Raw genomic sequence first — 14,317 nt, 5'->3', positions numbered from 1 at the left:
ACATTTATATCATTTTTATTGGAGTTTCAATAAAAAAAATTTTATTCGTAAAGTGCATTATATTTACGATTCACATAATAATGTAGTTGGATCGTCAGAGGATTTTAAAGTTGAGGAGATTAACTCTTAATATTTAATCTATTCCACAGATAACAACAACAATCCATCTATTTATCTGAGTTATTTATTATAATTATTATTACTTTCTCAATTATAGGTTCATCCAAAATAAGCCCCTGTGTGGATGAGTGCCAAGTATCGCATTACTTTTTTAGTATTATTGAATTATAAGAATTAAAAAGATATAATGTAGCTACACGAAATGGCATTTGAATTTGATGTTAAAGAAAAACTAGAGAAGTGAATAACAATTAATAACTTAATTGCTATTCACTTCTCTAGTTTTTATAATTGTCAATTATTAGACAGTAGTAGATTAATTGGAGCAATGTGTATTTGCAAATATTTACAGTAATTGTTTTCTAACTCCATAAAACTATTTTTCTTAACCTGCTATGGTAAAATATAATTTGTTACAAGATGTAAGGTTATTTTTTGCAACAAATATTTTGCTTTTTTTTTATTTATGCTTTACTAAAACTTTTTATTCTATAAAATATAATTTATTCTGCTTATTCTTGCTATATGATTTGACTGCTATGATTATGATATGATTTGTATTTTTGGGATATAACTGAGGTATTTTTTATAAATAATTTTTAATTTAATTACATTATTATAAACTTATTTGAATGAATAATTTTTCTTTATAAACAGTTTAAATTGTTTACACTTATTCAAAATAAAATAATGACAAATTGAATAGAATTTAAGAAAATTTTTCTGTGCTTTTACGATTTTGGAAAACAAATAATTACTGTAGTTGCATTGAATTTGCATGCATATTACAAATAATGTATGTGTCTAAGGCAAAAAAAATTCAAAAAGTAGTCGTAAATGGATTATCTGTATTTGCGGTTGCTAGACTTTTCTTCCGCATCAATCTCGTGGCTCCGGATTTATCCGGCTACCTCTCAAATTAATGTCTGTGATGATTGCAGGGAAAGAAAAAAAATACCGTCACTCTATCTCTTTCTCTTTTGCCAGCATCTCCAATTAGAATAGCTACAGACTAATACATCCTTTAGATGCCTTTTAGTAGGAAAATATAATATAGTTAACTTTATATTATTCTAATATTATTTGTCCAGAAAGATGTATATTTCTAATAAAATATTTAAAATATTAAATTTTTTAATTTGTTTTGTGTTAAAAAATTTATTATGAATTATTCTCCAAATAATTTATTTGAACTATTGCATAATTTATTGTTATCTTTATACAGCATTTTTTTTTTTTTTGGCATCCAGTAATACAAAAAGTACTATAAAATATTGTCTTGCCATTTTAAAGTTCAGTAAATTTGTTTCTTTACTCGATAAGTTGTTATAGCATTTAATAACAAAATGAAGTATGGAAAAAGTCTGTTCTATTTATATCAAAATGAAATAATTCTTATATTCTTGTTAATTTTTGAATATTAATCAAATCCCGAAAAGTTTAGACAGAACAAATTAAATTTATATTGTTAAAAACAGAATTTATTGACTAATTATTATTATTATTATTAATAGTTAGAGATAAGAAAAAAATTATAATTAATGTTTTTATGATGCTTGTATGGGATTTATTTCAAAAACTTTATTCTGTAAAGAAATATTTCTGCAATAGTTAATTTATCAAGACTTTTTAATTACCTTATTGATTAATTTTATACCCAAGAATAATTATTTATAATTTTGGAAGAGGCATATTAATTAAATCATTATTTTTTTATTTTCCTGTAGAATGCATCACAGGTTCGATTTTTATATATTATATGAAAACATATATTTCATTAAAAAATTTTTAATGCTTACACAATTTTATCTGCAGCTCCTCATTAGTTTGTTTTTTTTCTCATTTAAGAATGGAGTAAACTTCTTGTTTTTTGATATCTACCATTAATCATTGTTATAACATTCTTAGTTAAAATTTAACAAAACAGATGTATATTATTCTATAAGTAAAATATAATTTGTAACGATAAAATAAGACTTTTTAGAATTTACAGATTGTATATTTCAAGTTATGTATCAGAATATATATAATAATGTAAGGCCAAACGAACATAATTTATCAACGATATTGTAAACATTATAGATCGTGTCTCGTTTTACAGTAAAGAAAAAGAAGAGAGCGTTGGGGATGAAGTTGAATGTCGATGACAAAGCAGTTACCAATGTTTGTGGTGGAGGTTAACTACTTACTATATATCACATGCTTTAGATGAATGTAAACAGTTGTATCTGAAATAATGCGACAGTCTGTGACGATTATCACTTATAAGTTTATTGGAATTTTAATAATTTAAGCGATTTTAAATGCGTGAGAGGAATATCCTTTTATATTTTCATTTTTACTTGTCTTTAGTGCGCCTCGCCCAAGCGATTCTTATTAAATATTCACATTCTTATCTGAGGTATAAGGAGGGTAAGGAAATGATTTGTTTTCATAGAATAGAAGTGAAAACAAAAATGCTGTTCAACGAGAAAGGTATTAAAATAAAAAAGAAATGAAGTAAAGTTGTTATGGGCATAAAAATATTTATTATCTTATTTATAAATTTGCAAAGTTTATGTCATAAAATAGTTATGGAGCAATTTCACTATACCAAAGCTATTCTATTATTCATAAATAGGTGCAGTGCAATCGTGCCACTAACATTATATATATATTCCTTATACGTTTCAATGCGGATTGTAATTGTTTTCGTTATAGTTAAATAATTATGGATTTTTAGGAATCAATATATGGGCTCATACAGAAATTACTTAACGCTACTTTTATACTCTACCAATACCATCACACTCTCGTAACACTCGAAAATACTGGGTATATACTGTACTCACCCCAAATTAAGATAACACATACTGTACCTTTTAATTTTACTAAAGAATAATGCAATAGCATGAGTTACAAAAAGTTACATTATTGTATTTTATTAATTAATTACATACAAAACAGTGACATTAACAGTACGGTTCCCTATGCAACTCTTTGGGAACAAAAGTGAATCATTCTGTTACCCTAGCATTACGTAATGTTTTTGTAAACAGCACCCCTTTGTAACGCATGGTAAAAATTTGTCCGGAATAGAAATCATCATTGTCTCAAATAACTATAAACACGAAAGTAATTAGCAGTATATATTTATTATACATTTTCCTATCGAAATATATGCAGATTACGATGAATTTTTGAACTGAAAACGTGCTGTAAATATTTGAATTAATTAATGCGATAGAATAATGGCGGCACTTCCAGTTTGCTGGAGTGAAACGTTAGACTTGTATGATTGGCAGAATATAGATCACGTGTCAGAGGAAACCGATTCTGATTGGTTATATGCAACATTTATTCCTTTACCTATAAAAAATAAAGCCGAAACAACAAACAAATTGAAAAGCAAATGAATGATTTGGTATGAAAACAGAAACAAAAGACTTTATCAATAAACTGTAGGCTTTAGGATTTATTGTAAAATTTAAAATGGGTTTGTGAAAGATTAATGAATGATGGATCTCGTTCTAACAATCAAATGATACAGTTTGTTTATTCACGATAAAATATATGTATTAATTTTCAATTAAAATCATTAATTGAATTAAAAGATGCATATGTATATGAATTATAAAGTAAGTGTATATGTATATTTTACATGTAAATTCGAAAGAAAAACAAGTCTAAATGAGCAATTATTTATTGTGACACGGTCACAGTGCCGGACTACAAATTTTAATCATATTTTTAATTAATTTAAATTAAAATATATGCGCTCCACCTCAAAATATTGGCTACCTCATCAAACTAGGTAAAGATATTCGTGAGTAATTAGATAAAGTAACAGCTGCAGACTTGGATTGATGGGATAAATCAATGTAACACGTGGGTCATCTGCAGAGGGGAATGCCACCCGGAAGATTTTTCTATAGGAAAATGACCTCTAAGATGTTAGATACGTGAAGAAAACCTGGGAAAGTCCATGTGGAGTTAGTAAGGCGTGAACCCCCTTACTAACTAACTACTAGTGTTTTCAACGGTGTTACGCACTCGACCACAGATGGGCCTAATTGCGGATTTAAATGCAAATATTCTTACATTGCATTTTTCCAGAATTTGTTGCAGATGACTTTTTAGTTTTAGTTTTCATTTTCCAGTAGATTTATTTGTTAAAAATCTGTTCTGAAAGCAATAAAATTTCATTTAGAATCCACACAGTATGTAAAAATTGGCAAATATTTTGTTTTTCTAAACTCTGTATTCCTTCTATTGTTTAAATTTGATTTATGATAAAGATTTGTAACTAAACCTACATATATATATGCATTATTGTCGGCTATTTAAAATGCCATCAGTACCAAAGAACAAAATAATTTTGAAAAAAATGTGATGGCCGTGATATATTTTGATGAGTTACACTTCTTACAAGAGCGTAAACTTTTTACGATCCTACTCTAAATCCCCTTTAAAATATGAAGAATAAAACTCGACTTGAAAACCAATAAAAGGTTTGGAGTTGAGAATTTATGAGACTTTTCCGAGCACCTTTCTTTTCTTATATGATAAAGATTGTATGGCAACAGCTTTTAAAATACTCCATTATGCCTCGAATTTAAATTATAAAATTAAAAATTTCAATTGCCAGTTGAGTTCAATTTTAAGAATTGATTTTTGAATAAATAAATAAATTTATTTTTAGAATTTAAGTAGTAAAGGGTGCTTCTAAAGGTCAGTTCGTATAAGTGGCAAAATTAAGACGACAACCAATGTCTACAATTGGTCTTTTTTTGATGTTGACAATCGATGGAGATGATTAGTTGATCTTGTCATTGTAATTTTGTGTGTGCAATCCCGTAACTTTTCATCTGAGATATGCCCGGCCTCGCCCCACCACACAATCACTCCCATTGTGGGCCTGGCCAAACCCACAATGGATAATGAATAAAAGGCCCTTTTATTGCCTTCTCCTCCTAACACCAGCTTTGAAGTTTCTTTAAAACTATACATTCATATTTTAATAGCTTTGTTAAGAAGGTTTGTGTTTTCTTGCCAACGTGTCCCCTTTGCAATGAATTGGTGGTCCATTGTTGGCTCTCTTGCAGGCACTACTGGAAGGTGAGGCGGAATCTGTGTGATATGCTCTTGATTTTGGCGTTAGTTGATGTCTTTGCTACTTTGATTTTGATAGGTCCTTCAGTGAGGTATATTTGTTACGCTGCATTTTTTTCCCTTGTTGGCTTAGTTTTTTTTTATTGGTGTATGATGATGCGACGCATGGATGATCTGCTGAGGGGAAATTGCCTCCTGTGAGATCTTTTATGGGAAACTGATCCATATTTAGGTGTTACTAAGGAAGAAAACCTGGGATATGCCACATGGCCAGACACGAGCCCAAGACTGACTACCAGTGTTCGGTGGTTTTATCCACTCGGCCACTGGTGTGTCCCCATTAGGGTTTCTCATTTCCCAGTCTTTTGCTTGTCCCGGGATTCCAGGATAAAAGTGAACTGTTTTCCTGGATTCCGGGAAATCCCGGGATATACTGTAATTAATTATTTTTAAGATATAGAATAAATCTTAAAATAGTATGATATAATTACTTTTCATTTTTAAGTAATTTAGTATGTCCTGCAATCTCTAAAATAATAATAATAATAATGCTGTGTAAAATATGTATAAAAAATTACTTTTGAGTTACATAGAAATTTTCACAAATAGAAAAAGTTTATTAAAGTTTGTTGGAAACTGCATACAACAAAAATGCCTTTGAATTGAGTTAAAAATTTAAAGAAAAAATGAACTTAGATCAAACTTCTAAGTTAGAAGGTAATTTTTGTTATTTAAATAAAACATAATACAAAATATTATTGTAAATTTTTATAATAAGATTTTAAAAAGCAGAGATGGTCAATACTTCAATCACTCGATCTGGTTCTTATTTAACTAATGAAAAGTCCTGCTACCAAGAATGCCCTTTCCGATTCAATTCATGTGGGTGGAATCGTCTTTAATGCATTTGAGAGAAGACAGATGTTATATGTTTTTTCATCCGTAGCCTGTAAGATTTCTAGTTCATTTTTGAGATGCGTTACAGTATTTCTTTTGCCGTCTAGTATTGTTGATTTGTCTACCTTGGCTGCTTTAATAGCAACATCGAGCTTACAGCCCAATAATTTGACAGTTTGTTTGGTTATAATAATCAGGTTTATGAAGAAAAATTTCATACTTGCAGACTTCGTACTCGTTTGCGTCCATGCCCAATTTGCACAACCTGGCATTACGCAGTTATTGAAGCTACCGGCATAAGCACAATTATTCCAGATATTACAGGTTCTGACAAGTAAAGAATTTTCAGAGTTTTGTCACAAATAAGCTACATATTGATTATTGACAATCTGTAATGTACCATAATAAGCAAAAATTTAAAAAACTAATAAGCAGGCTTAAAATAATAAATACAAATGTATTCTGACAGTTTATGGGTTAATAATTATACTTTCTATTTGCAAAATATCTTCGATTTTAACACAAAATAAGAAAAAAGTGTATTTTTAAGAAATTTGCTGGATTTTCCGGGATATTTCCTGGGTTAAAAAATAACCTGGATCCCGTTTGAGAAACCCTAGACCCCATTGATACTGAGTACAGCATAGGGAGGTTGCTGTTTTCCTTTTCATTTTACTCTGGGTCTAAACAGTTGATCACAACTTCAATCCCTGGTGTTGGAGAGTAAGGCAAACTGACCATAACTATGACCGAACAAGAAACATATTTTAACATTTTTATCAGTAAAACATAACAAAACTGAAAAGTATGTTGCAAGTTTATGTGGTTTAAGCAATTATTAAAGCAATGAAACTTTATATACTGTATTACTTATTTCATTACACGAAGTAAAAAATATGGCAATTAGGCCAAAAGAAATGGTCTCTGCTTTGAAAAAGGTCTTAATCTTGCCATTTCTTAATAAATTTAGCCAATTTTAGATGTAATTTAACTTAACAAATTGATCAAAACCAAAAATTTTGCATTGAGGCATCCTCCTCGGCATTGTCGTAATCAAATAAATTAATCTAATTGTCGAAAGTTCAAAATCCTGACATTTAACATTGTCCATTTTTTATGAAAATAATTATTTTCTTGCATTTAACCTCTTTGTTTTTTGTTTTAAATTATACTGTTACTCAGTATTATTATATCTATTATTCAACTTTGGGTGTGAGAGGCCCTAGGCAAGCATGGACACTCCAAACTATTTAATATATGATTATATAATGAGTAAATCTTATTGCAAATACTTGATATTATGTAAGATGTAGGTTACAAGCTAGTACTGAATTCCTAGTTCAAGACTAGGACTTGAGTATCAACAAGCATGTACAGTATTTGTATGTGTTTGAGACCTCTAAAAGTGCAGGACTCAAATGAAAGCTTAGGATGCCTCTGCATAAAACTATCAGTGCTATTATTATAATTTTAAGTAAGCAAAGGTGTCAATTTTTTTTCTTCTAAAGCAATTTTATAATTTGGTTTTTGAAAAACTCAAAAATAAACACAATTTTAAAAGTAAATGCAAGTCTTGAAATCTCTCACATCAAATAAAAAATCAGAAAAGTGTCAAGAAGTAAATAAAATAAAAAATGATATTAAAATGGATTTTTTTCTAATGTAAAAAATGGAAAAAAAATCTCATTTAATGTCACTTTTCGTGTTCTGACGTTCATAAGTTTTGACATCTAGGATTGCTCTAATTATTTCGAAGTAACATGACAACTGCTGCCGACGTTTTTCCTTTCTATTCATACTTTCTTTACCCGATTTCTGAATTGTATTCCCTATTTTTGTTATTTGCTGCATTAATTACTCGTGTCTAAACTTTTTTTTTTGTATTATGCTTATTTATTAATAGTAATTTTCTGTAGTATTCATTTTGACACTCTTTGTATAATGTTGTGTAACTAATAAAAATCATACAATAGCTGATCAATCTTACATAAACCACTAAAGGGATAAAACATCCTTAAGATATTAAGGAAGCTTTATTCTTGTTTATATAGGAAGTAAAGTGGATTATATGCATCATGTAGATATCTAAAAGGCATAAAAGTATCATAAATTAGATCAGACATAATCTCAACTTGTCCTCCTATTTATAAATGGTTCCCTTTATCAAATCACAGGACAATATCATACTAAGAATTGATGTAGTCAGTGAAGTTTAGAAGAAAATTTAAGTAAAGCAATAGGTTTAATTGTATTCATATATATGTACATTTTTTAAATTTAATTTTGTTTCCATTTAGATCAATTCTTCCAAATGGCTCACTTCATTTTGCTCGCATTTATCATACAAGGTCGGAAAGACCAGACGAAGGCATTTACCAGTGTATTGCTACTATAGAAAATATCGGAACAATAGTCAGCAGATCCGCAAAATTACAAATTTCTTGTAAGTTTTATGTATCTAAGATGATTAAAAAATAAATTCTTTGAATTTAGTTCAATTTAAGTTATTAAAAGAAAAAAAATCTAATTAATTTAAATTCAGTAAATGTTTTCGTTAATTGAATTGGACAGATTTCATTTAATTTTTTTGTGATTTCACAATTATAAAATTAAATAATTTGTAAAATGAGTCTTTTTTAAATTAGTTTTTTTAATTTCAATAAATTTTATGATATTTATTATTAATGCTTAATAAAAATTTTAAGGTTTAATTTAATAACACATATTTGAGTAAATGAATTTTCTAATTTACTGATTAATTATTACATTTGTAAGTTTCGGATAACTTAATTAAAGTTTTCAATTAAAGTATCATTAACCGTATGAATTTGATACAAGTTAAATTAGAATTTTTCTTAATTTTAAATGATTTAATTAAATAATTAGTGGAAATTACTTGAAAATAAGAAATCTTTTTTCCAAAGCGTATATAAAATTTGTCTTACTTTGAGTTGAGATATAATAATTCACATTTTTGTTAGCTTTACCCCGATTTGATGAACAACCAGAAGATATTAATGTTCATTTGCATCAGAGCGCATATCTTCCTTGTGCCATACAAGGGATTCCTCCCGCTACGATAACGTGGCTGAAGGACGGACATCCGTTAAACGTAGAATCTTCTCGCATGATGGTACTGCCGAGCGGAGCGCTAGAAATTGACTTTGTTAAGAAATCCGATGCCGGAATATATCAGTGTAATGCGACAAATATCGAGAAGTTTCGTCTCAGTTCTCAGGGTATTCTTAATGTCAATGCAGATTACGGTAAGTTTTATAATTTTATTTTGAGATTAAATATTTCCATAGTTTTAATTATTGATTTATTTAATATATGGTAGGCTCTTGATTTAATAGACAAAAAATTTCTGTCATAAAGGAAAAAATTTAGAAATATTATTCTAATTTCCAAATAGAGAATGCAAAAGGCAAAAATGAGTATAAATTACTCAATGTACAGTACTGTACATTATAATAACATTTTATTTATAATTAAACATAGAAACATCATTTAAATAAATTTTATACATTGCAAATTTGTTAGTAATATATCTTTTTAAAATACATTTGAATTAATGGACTTTGCAACAGTAGAACATCCCTTCCCCAATTTATCCATTAAATCAAGGGCCTACCGTATTTTAAATATTTAATCATTTTAATAGATGCAAACAAATCGTTAATGTATTTGCAGCAGAAAGAAAAAGGATATCGGCTCCTCAATTTATCGTTACACCCAAGAACATGATTGCAAAAGAAAATGATACAGTAACATTAGAATGTGCAGCTAATGGTGATCCCAAACCTAAAATTCTGTGGCTAAAAGATGGTATCACAATTGATATGGCGTAAGTTCAATATTCGACATTTGTTAAAATGTATTCTAAAACGAATGTGTTAGAGATACAAAATAACAATAACAGAAACGTATGTTTGAGTGAATAAACATTTTAGATGTATGTTTGGCATCAAGCATGCTTTCAACTTTTTCAATAACAAAATTTTACAACTGCAAACATAACAGTATAATCAGACTTCATCTCTATATAAAATATATAATTAATTCCAATATGTAATTTTTAAAAATAATTCCGAATACAAAGCACAGCATCATTATTCACTTTGTAACATTTCATAAAATTCAGTATTTTGAAAGATTCAATTTTTTCTTTAAGTGCCAAATGAATAAATTTTACTCATTGACTTCCTATAAATAATTGAATACTGTCATTCTTATTTTAAGTATGGCACCTACATTATTAATTCTGTATTATTTTCAGTCATTTAGATAGTCGTTTCCAAGTAGTAGGAATAGGAAGTCTGCAAATAGAAAACATTCGAGAAGGAGACGAAGGTACCTACATGTGCAGGGCCGAAAATCTCGAGGATTCCGAGGATGCCAGTGCTACATTAGAAGTGCAAGGTAATCAAATCTTTATTCTATTCATTAAATTAAAAATTAAATAAAATTTAAATCCAATATATTTCATTTGTGCAATACACAAATACAGAATACAGTTTCTAATATAGTTGTTTGAGAAATATAACCTGTAATTAAAAGATCATGATTAAATGCTAAAACCAAAACATTTTGAATAGGTTTTTATATATTTAACAAATTTTAGAAATTAAAAAATTTTTTACAGTCCGAACACTTTACAAATGAGTAGATATTTTAGATACCAAATTTTATATGGATAACTAGTGGATTATTTGTGTTGGCAAGTCAATTTGAAAGTGGGTAGGAGTAATGCAACAGTGTGGGTTGTCAGCTGATTTTAACTCTCAATTAAGAATGCATCATATAGCTTTTTCTTTAGTAAAAAGAAAAACCGACGAAACGATAAAACAATTAATATATAATGGGGAAACCTATAATGATGAAGATAATATCAGCAAAATCATTACTGCAAAATGGCTGGTTTTACAACAATTCAACAAACTTCTATGTTATTTCAGTCAGTCTCAAATAGAAGTTCTTCTAATTCCGTTCTTGTCGAGTGTACTTCACAAGAAATATATGATACAATTATAAATCTAAAGAGCAATACATCGGATATAGACAATATTAATATTGGAATATTAAAACAAATAGCCGACGTAGTTGTGATGCCTATTTCATGTTTAATAAATAAATTGTTTAGTACTGGGATTCTTCCACATGAATTAAGTCATGATCTTGTTTTAACAGTTTACAAGAGAAAAGGAACCAAATCAGATATTGAAAATTAGATTGATAATTTCATTATTATTATTATAGTTTTAGTTTTAGCTAAGGTTATTTAAAACTTTTTTTTTATAAGAGATTTAGCAATAAAGTTCAATACAGTTATAAAAAGAATTTCTCCACTAAACTGACACTTTGTTACATTTCAAGCTATCGGTTATTATTGAACTTGACAAATCCCACTCGGTAGTATCATTATTTGTTGATATCTCCAAAGTTTTTGATGCTGGCTATTATCTTATTTGTCAAATCATATAATACATGAAAATAAAAAAGCTGTATTTCAGATTTGTTTATATCTAACAAAGGAGTCCCTCGAGGGTCCATTTTAGGTCTCTTATTGTTTAATATTTATGTTAACGATCTTTTTGAATTTCTACCAGAAATTAACCATATAATGTATGTAGATGATACTGTAATATCGTACTTGGACTTAAATACAAAGATTACTCAAGATAATTTAAACAATATATTAAAAAACTAACTGAATATATGTAAATTAATAATCTGTGTAACAACACTGATAAGACTAAATTTCTGTGTTTTACAAGTAAAAATAAATATATATATCTGATCAGTTGCAAATTAAAAGAAATAATAAGAAAATTAGTCGAGTCGATAACTTATAATTCCTAGGCATTAAGACAGATGATAAATTTTGATGGAATCTGCACATAAACAGTCTTACTTCAGCATTGGCTAAATTCACTGGAATAATGAAAAGTATACAACCATCTTTAAATTTTAATTTAATTTAACATCTTTGCCAAACTTGTATCCAAACGAAACTTAAATACGGAATATCAATCTTCAGTTCCTGTTCATATTATTATTTTAAATAAGTTGCAAATACAACAAAACTATTTTATCATATAAATTAATAATTTGTACTGTAATGATTCTGTCTACCTATTATATTCAAGATAAAATATTTAAAATATTAACTTTATATAAAAACGACTACTCTTGGATGGCTTTAAGTTAATTAAACAACAAAAAACTGACTGTTTTCTTTTTGATTTAATCAATAACTATCATAGACCAAAGAACTACAGTTTCAAAATAAAAAATAATTATTTGTTGCCAAAAATTAAACTAGCAGTGGACCAAACAGGTACCTTTGTTTCAGTTGATAAGATTTTGGAATGGTTTAAACAACAAAATGAAAGAGTTAAGCAACTATAAACTTTTTAAAAGGAGCTTAAAAAAGCATTTTTGATTTTTTTTTTCTTTTTGTAGTTTTTCTTAGTTTTTGTTTGCTTGTTTTCTTGTATTGTTTTCATCAAACACTTTGGAAAAGGCCGACAGGCCAAAGTGTATTTTAAACTGTTAAATTATTAAACTTTGTCTAAATTCATCAAGAGTGTCTTTAGAAAATGTGAAAAATCCTTTAAGGGCCACAGACTGTTATTATTTTTTATTCTAAAACCATCAAGAAAACCTATATTCAAGTCTTGCCTTCATTTTATGAGTCAACCTTGCTTTTATTATTATTAGACACACCTACTTTAATTTGAAAGTGGATAAATTTCTGGTTAATTCCTCCCCTGTGTACGGTCATCAATTTAGAGAACTATTTAAAAACTGACTGTTGAATTTATATGTTAACTCATTACTTTTTTATTGTTGTAAAGTAAATTTTGACAATTGAAGTAATTATATGTTTAATATTGTAACAACTATGAAGGTCTAAAATATCATAGAAACCATCCTTGCACCAGAGTTTGTAAAAATATCAAAAACTTTATTAAACTTAAAGTTTCCAAAACTTGACTTTCTGACTACAAAACGTTTTACAATGCTAGTAATTAGTATAAAACTCAAATTTTACAAATTTCAATTTGGTATTTACAACAATAAAATCAACTATTCGTACATTTTACAAAATTACAATTATTTAAAATATCAAACATTTAACATAATTATGGAAAAGAATGTAGCAGAAAAAGACCTTAATCAGTACCAGTTAATTGCTTACAGTTCAATGGCCATGCACTGACCAGCAGACATTAAGGTTAACTCACTGTGCCAGTTTGACGATGGTCTTTTATACATCGTTCATCTGCATACTGAACGTGCTTACAAAATCTGATAACAAAAGTTATACGTAGCATATTATTTAATATTTTAGTCACATTTAAACCCTGACTTAATAGGATGCAATTGTATTCATTATTCAAATGTCATTATGAAAATGAAGCTCTAGCTGGGGAGTGATGAGACAACAGTCAAGATTTAACATAACTCAATCTAAAAACTCAAAATAACTGAAACAAAATGAAAAATAAATAATATAATTAACTAAATATAAATATAAATATAAATACCAATTCTTCTCTTGTTACCTCACAATTAATCTAGTGCACTGATTTAATTATTGTACAGGGTTGCTTGGATTAGCGAAAACTTAAATTAGCTGAGTCTTGTATAAAGAAAAGAAAACCAAAATAAATACACGTTAAAATTGTATGGTATAAATGTAGATCTGAATGAGGCACTTGACAGTGGACATGGTTTACAGCTCTAACTATGCCCATAAGAGTAAAAAAGTCAGGCGAACCAATGTGAGCCTTCTCAAGATATAGCCCCTCGAATCTGCCTGTCCACAGTTTTGAAGATCCTCAAAAATGGTGTAAAATTTAAAAGTGAAAAAAATCTGGAGCTATTTTTCAAAACACTATAAACTGTTTTCCACTTTACTAGAGCAAAACATGAGAAAAAGCATTGCACCGACTACTTCCAGGGCACGATTGGAATCACACTGCACACTCCATTAAGTCTGTTGCATGTTCAACAGATAAAATTGTAGATGGACTGATTTCAGGGGCTTTATCTTGTGAAGGGTCACATGTAAACCATCAGTTTCTTTGACTTTTTTACTCCAATGGGCACGGTGTACAGGTCTCATAAGGTTTCAACTATTTCATTTAGAGCTGCATTTGTACCTTTTTAATTAAAAGTAATATGATTTCTTTTTGTTTAT

At 28.4% G+C, this 14,317-nt stretch overlaps 1 protein-coding gene across 3 annotated transcripts in view; it reads left to right on the top strand.

Annotated features, from left to right (window-relative positions):
• Nucleotides 1–14,317, top strand: part of LOC111620540 (neogenin-like) — a 79,525-nt gene that overhangs the window by 28,903 nt on the left and 36,305 nt on the right. For all 3 annotated transcript variants that reach the window (XM_023362472.1, XM_023362471.1, XM_023362469.1), the window contains exons 3-6: nucleotides 8,406–8,551; nucleotides 9,090–9,374; nucleotides 9,802–9,955; nucleotides 10,388–10,530. In XM_023362472.1, the coding sequence (XP_023218240.1) occupies nucleotides 8,406–8,551; nucleotides 9,090–9,374; nucleotides 9,802–9,955; nucleotides 10,388–10,530 (728 nt within the window). The remainder of the gene's footprint in view (nucleotides 1–8,405; nucleotides 8,552–9,089; nucleotides 9,375–9,801; nucleotides 9,956–10,387; nucleotides 10,531–14,317) is intronic.

This window comes from Centruroides sculpturatus, unplaced genomic scaffold (assembly GCF_000671375.1).
Source record: "Centruroides sculpturatus isolate CEXI.00-Female unplaced genomic scaffold, Cexi_2.0 scaffold244, whole genome shotgun sequence".
Taxonomy (NCBI): domain Eukaryota; kingdom Metazoa; phylum Arthropoda; class Arachnida; order Scorpiones; family Buthidae; genus Centruroides; species Centruroides sculpturatus.
Note: the sequence above shows the minus strand (reverse complement) of the source record. Positions and strands in the feature narration are given on the sequence as shown.